Source organism: Otolemur garnettii, unplaced genomic scaffold (assembly GCF_000181295.1).
Source record: "Otolemur garnettii isolate 467f Iridium unplaced genomic scaffold, OtoGar3 scaffold00066, whole genome shotgun sequence".
Classification (NCBI taxonomy): Eukaryota; Metazoa; Chordata; class Mammalia; order Primates; family Galagidae; genus Otolemur; species Otolemur garnettii.
The window spans coordinates 9,257,914-9,266,515 of NW_003852461.1; the positions used below are offsets into that span (position 1 = coordinate 9,257,914).

An 8,602-nucleotide genomic window follows, 5' to 3' on the forward strand; every position below is an offset into this window, starting at 1 on the left:
AAGAAATCTAAATGGATCCTATAGTCGTCATAATCGTAGTCATACGCCTTGTGAGTTTTAATGATCTACAAAATTAGAAATGTGCAAAAATAGCATTTAAGTTGGGAGAGGGGAAGTACAGTCAACCTGTTCTAAGATCCTTCTATTAACCAAGGTGAGAGTAAAGACACTGATGAACATTGGACTGAGTAATTTGAGGATGCAAACTGTGCTTTCTAAAGTAATCATAAAATGACAGAAACAGAATGTGTAATTCCTAAAGTGTGCGGGGGATGATTCAAAAGTAGTCAATAAATGAGAAAGAAAAAACATCTCACGTAACAGGTGAGACCATTTGTAAAAAGTAAAATGTTAAATGTATCATATTTAATTATGCCAAAAGTGAATGAATTAAAAACTTTAGTGAAGGAAGATTCACAGACCAGATTTTTAAGACACAAGATGAACTCTATGTGCTGTTTATAAAAGACATACTTAAAAGGATGTATAAGGATACAAAAATATCGAGAGTTAAAGGATGAAAAAGTTACGTCATGTATGAACATATATACTAGGCAAAAGAAACCTAGGACAGGATTTAAAAACCACTGTAGTTCCAGTTGATAATAGTGCAATCCTCAAAAAAAAAAAATTATAAGCATTTTATATGCCGAGAAACAGAATAAATTTCTACAAGAATAAAATTTACAAAAATCAGTCTAAGAAGAAATAGAAGACTTGAACATTCCTATAGCAATGGAAGAAATTGTCAGTAACTTTAAAACTTAAAAAAAAAAGAGTGGCAGTCTGGGCACAGTGGCTTAATACTAACACTCTGGGAGGCGGAGGCAGTTGGACCACATGAGCTCAGGAGTTCGAGACCAGTTCTGAGCAAGAGCAAGACTCCATCTCTACTAAAAATAGAAAAAGTAGCTGCATTTTGTGGAGGGCACCTGTAGACCTAGCTACTCAGGAGGCTGAGGCAAGAGGATCACTTGAGCCCAAGAGTTTGAGGGTGCTGTGAGCTATAACATCACAGCACTCTACCCAGGGTGACAGAGTGAGACTCTGTCTCAAAACAAACAAGGGGGCGGTGTCTATGGCTCCAGGAGTACGGCATTAGCCCCATATACCAGAGGTGGTGGGTTCAAACCCCGTCCTGACCCAAGAAAACTGCAAAAAAAAATAAAAAAGTGGCTTGTGTCTGCCGTCCCAGCTACCTGGGAGGTTGAGGCTTGGGGATCACTTGTGCCCAGGAGTTTGAGGTTGCTGTGAGCTGTGATTTTTGCCACTGCACTCTAGCCTGGGTCACAGAGCAACACCTTATCTCTTAAAACAGACAACCCCGTCTCTGCCTGAAAACAACAACAAAAAAAGAACTTCAGGCACAGACAGCTTCACCCACAAATTCTCTAAATATTCCAAGAAAAAATAATTCCAATCGTAAACAAGTACTTGCATAGAAAAGAATAAAAGAGAAAACTCTGTAGCTCATTTTAATTGGCTAGTCTAACCTTGATTCCCAAACCAGAAAAGAATATTATGAGACAGAAAAATTACACACTTTATCTCACTTAAATACCCAAATCTTAAACAAAATATTAGCAAACCAAATCCAACAAGATTCCAATATTGGGTTAACATTAGAAAATCTATTTAAACCAACGTGAAAAGATTAAAAAGCAAAATAAGATCCCTTCACAGAGAAAAAAATTTCTCAATTGCTCAGTGACCTAGACTATTTTTTAGGTCTGACAAAAATTAAAACGAATTTAAAAATAAAGAATGTGAGCTCTATGTAGTGAGGCAATTTTCATAATTCCAAATGATAGAAACAGTTTTATCCCATAAACCTTCAAACAGTTTTTGAAGCAGTTTGGTACATGATAGGTAATATTTTGAGAACTTTCACGTTTTCATAAAGTACAACTCAAAGTACTTTTGCATCGGCTAACACAATAATCTCAGTTATTTAAGGGCACATTCTTGTCAATATTTGCCTTTCCAGAGTAAGTTTCTGTAGGAGGATTTTTTTACCGTTGATGTGAGCAGGAAACTGCCAGGCCTTGTGAGTTGAGGGACTGATGTTCCTGCAATTGCCATGGCGACAGTCTGGCTTATCATAGTCCCACTGTCACTTTCATAGTCATCCGTGGCTATACACATCGGCCTCCCGCGCTGATTGTGAGTTTCTGGAGAAATACAACCCCGCAGAATAAATAACAAAACTGTTTAGCTCAACTAATAGTCACTGAACATGTGGTTCCTTGTCCTAGTCTCTGTTACTCTTTAATAGAAAAATTTGTTAACGTATATTTTAATCATTAGATTAACTTCTTTTAGATATTTTAAATACTTCAAATAATCATAATTCATCCTTATGGTAATAATTTGTAGTTTTAGAGAACTTTAACTTACTAATAAAAGATATAATAATATAAATATTTTTGTCTTCAAGTAAGGAAATCCATTTTAGTGATCAAAATACCGGGAACATATTTTCATTTTATATTTTCAATATATTTCCATTTTAGTAATCAAAATGCCGGGTATGTAATGGATTTCCTTACTTGAAAGACAGAAATACTTATGTTATTGTATCTTTTATTATATGTATGATTATATATATACACACACACTATATTCAACAAACAGTCCCTAAAGGCAAAAAAGTTAGTAGTTTTATCTTTGTTGTATCTGTCAAAGTTCTTAATGAATTTTAGGTACTCAGGAAATGTTTTATTGAACTGGAAGTACTTTGCTAATTTAAATTCTTTCCTTTGCCCTAAAGAAATATTGTTGAAACTTGAATTCCACCTTGAAATTCTTTTTTTTTTTGGCCGGGGCTGGGTTTGAACCCGCCACCTCTGGCATATGGGACTGGCACCTTACTCCTTTGAGCCACAGGCGCCGCCCTTAAATTCTTGATTTAAGTAAATTCTATATATGGAAAGTAAAATCAATAACACATTGTGAGTTCTAATTTTGAAAAAACAACTTTAACTTCAACTTGTTAACCCAGTTTTTGGCAATAAATAACTCTTGATGTTAATATTCCGGAGAATATTAATTTCAATTGCACACATGAATAAAGCTGAAACTGAGGGTGGGAGACATCTGCCAAGTTTTCTTGCGTTTTTTTCTTCAGATGCACAGTATATATTTACACAAACTAACCTACTTCCCAAAATAGATAGATACAGAATTGCCATGAAATTGTTATCTTTAAATTCATTCTAGAACTACTTACAGGAATCTTGCGTTAAATTCTCTCACATAGTCAAAAGCTTTTCAGAAATATGGTTAACTATTTACAGTTTATTTTTATCAGTATATATTTGCTTGTTTCCCTAAACTTGACCTTTAACCTCGAGGTGGTTTCCAACACTGCTGAACACTGAGCTCCCCCTGAAAGTCCGTCCTGAACGCTCAGCACCTGTGAAGTCATGTAGCTGAGGCACCGTCTCCATGATGACCCCGATCAGAGGCAGATACAGCATGGCCACCCGGGCCTTCGTCTGCGGGTCAGAGTACCGCGGGTCTGAGTCATGACTGGACAGTAAATTGTGTACCATATTGATGACTTTCTTATGCAATCCAAACAGTCTATTTAAAAAGAAAAAGAAAAGGTCACAGAGAGTAGTTAATATCTTTAAAACAAACAGCCATGGCACTCACTCATTTTGTTTAATTTCTTAACTTTGCCATAGGCTTGTATGTATTCCTATAAAACATTTCTCATTTTAAAAAGGTAAATTTTAAGTGGCTATACATTTTATCTTCTCAAATCAGATCTTTTTGCATTTACCAAAAATAACTTATTTCCTTTGTCTAAAAGAAATTCCTTTTTCCAGTGGATTACATAGCCTCGGGCTGGGGTTGCCTTTGACATCTCTATTCAAACTAAACTATCTTGCTTATAAACCTAATTTGGACCTTACAACTTTCCTAGACTCCCACCCCCACCCCTAATTTCAACCTTGCTAATATGTGAGCAAGGCTCACTGTCACCTTGACATTTTTCGTCTCTCTCCTTTCTTAGATTGAAGGCACTTCGACTATGCAAACCATTCTAATTAAAAGTCATCCGCTCCAACTTCAGCTGGCCCTTGCCACTGTACCCACCAGCCTTTCCCTGTCTCATTCGCTCTACTGAGCCTCTTACCTACCCATGTCCAGAAAGAGCTAACCTGCGGCTTCTCTCAGGAAGGAAAGGCCATTCCGAACTTGTAGTAAAATTCACCTTACCTACACTCTACCCAGTCATCTGCAGGATCCTGCCATACTCTAACAGTCAACCACACTGGCCAGTTGCGGGTAGAAAACACATATTTTGCCACTCGAGGAATCATTCTTGATTACTTAGCAAACAGATGCAATGCAAAGACAAACATTTCTCTCAAAAATCAAAGACGAATATTTGCTGCACATCTATATACCTCTACCTCTAGAAGTGAAATTTAGGAATGAGATGTGAGTTTCTCACAATCTTTCATTCATTCAATTAACATATAGCTCCCTAATATCCACTTTGTATCAGACATAGTACTAAGCCACTGGAGAGCCTAATATATAAGGCTATGAGGACATGAAGGTTTGAATTTTACTATAAGTGCTATCTAAAACACACACACACAGAGAAGGGTGTTAAGTAAGGTAGTGACATGATCTGATTCCCATTTTTTTTTTTTTTAAAGACAGAGTCTCACTTTGGTCGTCCTTGGTAGAGTGCTGTGGTGTCACAGCTCACAGCAACTTCCAGCTCCTGGGCTTAGGTGATTCTCTTGCCTTAGCCTCTTCAGTAGCTGGGGCTACAAGCACTTGCCGCAGTGCCCAACTATTTTTTGGTTGTAGTTGTCATTGTTGTTTGGCGGGTCCAGGCTGGATTAGAACTTGCCAGCTCTGATGTATGTGGCTGGTGCCCTTAGCCGCTGAGCCACAGGCGCTGAGCCCGAAAGTTGCTTTTATTTTTAAAAAGCACGTTTTTCATTTATAGATTTGGCCTTTCACGTTCACAGATGGTAGTTTACTTATATTACTGTTATTAACCCTGGAAAAAGCTTCCCTGAGCGTTGACTATATCCCAGACCTACTGCTAAAACCTCAACAGGCCCTTTTCATTCGTTCAACAAATACACCAGAGGATCCTTGTAAATAACTGTTCAAAGGTATTTCTTTTCTTTTTCTGGAGCACTTACATAAGGTTAAAGTGCGTTATAACTTACATTAGGTCCTATTAGGAGATCCTATTAGGAGAAATTTAAAAAAAAATTTATCTTTGTTGGTTTTTTACAAGGTTTTTGTTTCTAATCCTTATCTTAAACATTGTTATTGTTATTAAATTTTAAGCCTTTTTAACTTTGTGAAGGCAAAATATAGAAACCTAATAAACACATGTATATGAAAAGAAATTATTGCCCAAATGAGTTATGGTAATACAGATTTTTTTTTTTTTTTGAGACACAGTTTCACTATTTTGCCCTCAGCAGAGTACCATGGTGTCACAGCTCACAGCAACCTCAAACTCTTGGGCTTAAGTGATTCTCTTGCTTCAGCCTCCCAAATAGTTAGGACTATAGGCACCAGCCACAACGCCTGGCTACTATTTTTTTGTTGCAGTTGTCATTGTTGCTTAGCAGGCCCCAGCCGGGTTCAAACCTGCCGGCCTCACATAACCACTGTGCTACGGGCACCAAACCGGTCATACGGATTTTTGAAAATAACTTTTAAGATGAATAAAGCCCATAAGGCTGCTAGACTACTACACATCAAGCTGTTTCTATAAATTCAAATCATCAGACAAGTTATCCTTCTTTTCTTACTATCAATTTCCAAAAATCCTCTGATGATTTTACGAGTTTTTAAAACCTAAAGATACTTGCTTATAGGACAATTTTGACATAAAATGCAAAGTAATGTAATTGCAAATGACATATTTTCCTTAAGAATCAAGTAAAAGACTATTTTCCTTAACTAAAAAGCACCAACTGTAAACCAACAAATCTAAGAGCCCATCTCATTAGATGCATAATTTATTACACAATATTAACAAAAAAAAATGCTACCAAATAAACTGTGATATTCTACCAATTTTAAGATAGCTCTCAAATTTAGAGATGAAAAAAATGTGAAAAAAGTCTTAAAATTGATGAAATATAGAAGTAATATGGATATGGAACTTAATGAATAGGGAAGTAAAAAAAGTGAAAGAATAGTCTTTCAATCCCTAGGGAGTGTTAAGTAGAATAATTGTGCCCCACGTTACAGATCAAATTGGTATTCTATAAGGCTAAGACTGGTCTACTCACCCTTCAGCATCAGGGTCTAAAATGATGGCCAACTCTGTTAACACAAGTCCAGCCAAATAATGCTGCTGGCGGAAAGGCACAGACAGTTCAAACATATTTGCAATCTTTTGGTCTTGTACGTTGGTGGAAAATCCAGAACTCTGTTGGGAAGGGAGGAGGAACACAACTGTGACTGCTGGTCCTCACAGATCATCACAAGTGAGATGTCTGCACTATTTGATGGCAAGACAGAATTCACAGATGGCAAAGAAAACTATATAGAATTTACTTTATTGATTTGACTACTTCATTGCTAAAATAAATTAATAACTAATAAAAGTATCCGATGTACACACCCCTATTATGAAATTAATTTAAACCTTTTTATATGAAAGCTATAACCTAATAACAACCTAAGGATATGGGGGGGGGGGAGGGAGGGGGGAGAGGATGGAGGGAGGAGGGGTTCGAGGGTTCACTTCTGTGGTTCATCTTACAAGGGTACAAGTGAATCTTTCTATGAGTAGAATATGAACGTTTTAACACAATAACTAAGAAAGTTACATGAAGGCTATGTTAACCAGTTTGATGGAAGTGTCTTGGATTGTGTGTGAAAACCCCACACTGTACCCCCAAAGTGCATCAATGTACACAGTTATCATTCAATAAAAAAAAAATTAATAACTAATGAAACTGTTAATTTTTTTATTTTTATTTCAGATTAATATATGGGTATAAATGATTAAGTTACATTGTTTGTATGTGTTAGGTAAAGTCCAAGTTATAGTTGAGTGCTATATTCTCCTATATTATACCTGTTAGGTGAGAGCTTACCAAATCCCCTCCCCTCTCCCTCTCTCTCCCTTCCTATGCCCCTCTCCCCTCTACTTGAATTTGTGTTTTTCTCTTGTGGAACATGTACTCATTCATCTAGTAGTTTTCAAATTAGTACTGAGTACACTGGATGCTTGCTTTTCCATTCTGGTGATTCTTTACTTAGAAGGATGTTGTCCAAATCAATCTGGATAAATACAAAAGATGTAAAGTCTCTGTCCTTCTTTAGGGCTGCATAGTACTCCATGGTATACACATACCACAGTTTGTTGATCCATACACAAGTTGATGGCCCCTCGGGTTGTTTTCACATCCTGGCTATTGTGAACTGAGTTACAATAAACATTCTAGGGTAAATGTCCTTATGGTAAAATGTTTTTTTTTTTCTTCTGAGTAGATACCTAGTAATGGGACTTTGAGAGCAAATGGAAGGTCTATTTTTAGCTCTTTGAGGACTCTCTATACTTCTTTCCAAAAGGACTGTAGTAGTTTGCACTCCCTTTAATTAGTTTTAATTTCCTTTTTCTTAAGTTGAAATCTTTCCGCATGTTTTCTCCTTATTCTCTTAGCCACTTAATGCTTTAATACCATCCTCTGAAGGAAAACAAGGCAACTAACTCCAAATGATACAGTATGCACTCACCCCAGAGCAGAAGAACGATATCCATGGTCAAGGCTCTGGTTATCCAGAGAAAGTCTATCCATCAGTAACATTTTCAGAGAACATACTCTCTCTGGAAAAATTACTACCATTTTGTCATCTAATGAGTTTAAAATGTTTTAATACTGAAAAATGGCACACCCCCAAATATCTTCCACTCTCACAAACGTCAATATGGGGTTTCTTAGAACAACAACAGTAGATTTCAGAGTTTTCTATGGAGAAATCATCTTCCTAATAAGTACATAAAATTTTTCCTCAATGCCTCTCCTCAAAAGAGTGACATCTCTATTCTATGTAAGAATCTGAAAATGACTTAATTCGATGAGAGAGTGGACAGTAAGAAATGGAAGAAATTCTACAAGAATTTCCTGGCTGAATGAGATGTCCAGTCAGGAGTAAGACATGAATAACGGTGTCTACAATTTTTGGCCACATCTTTGGCAGAGGATAGGGAAAGAAAGAAAAAGACCAGCATCATCCATTGTAGGAAGGGTGTGCCAGCCAGTTAGAAATGCTTATGGAAACAGGCTGATCCAGAAAACATTTTTGCAAAGATAAAATGAAAAGTTGTGGGTACTCTCTGATGTCTTCTGAGCGTAGTTTAAGTTTTTCTTTTATCAAGCATATGAGATTGATCTAGCCTAGGGAATTCTTATACAGGAATTAAATGTCCTTGTTTTTATTTATTTATTTATTTATTTTGAGACAGAGTCTCACTTTGCCACCCTCAGTAGAGTGCCATGGCATCACAGCTCACGGCAACCTCCAGTTCCTGGTCTTAGGTGATTCTCTTGCCTCAGCCTCCCGAGTAGCTGGGACTACAGGTGCCCGTCACAAC

General features: G+C 36.9%; 1 protein-coding gene across 1 annotated transcript in view; it reads right to left on the reverse strand.

Annotated features, from left to right (window-relative positions):
- DOCK7 (dedicator of cytokinesis 7) overlaps window positions 1-8,602 on the reverse strand; it is a 227,951-nt gene that overhangs the window by 87,526 nt on the left and 131,823 nt on the right. Inside the window, exons 25-27 of the mRNA XM_023515104.1 lie at window positions 6,288-6,427; window positions 3,416-3,585; window positions 2,017-2,171 (exon numbers count right to left, since the gene is read on the reverse strand). Of these exons, the coding sequence (XP_023370872.1) occupies window positions 2,017-2,171; window positions 3,416-3,585; window positions 6,288-6,427 (465 nt within the window). The remainder of the gene's footprint in view (window positions 1-2,016; window positions 2,172-3,415; window positions 3,586-6,287; window positions 6,428-8,602) is intronic.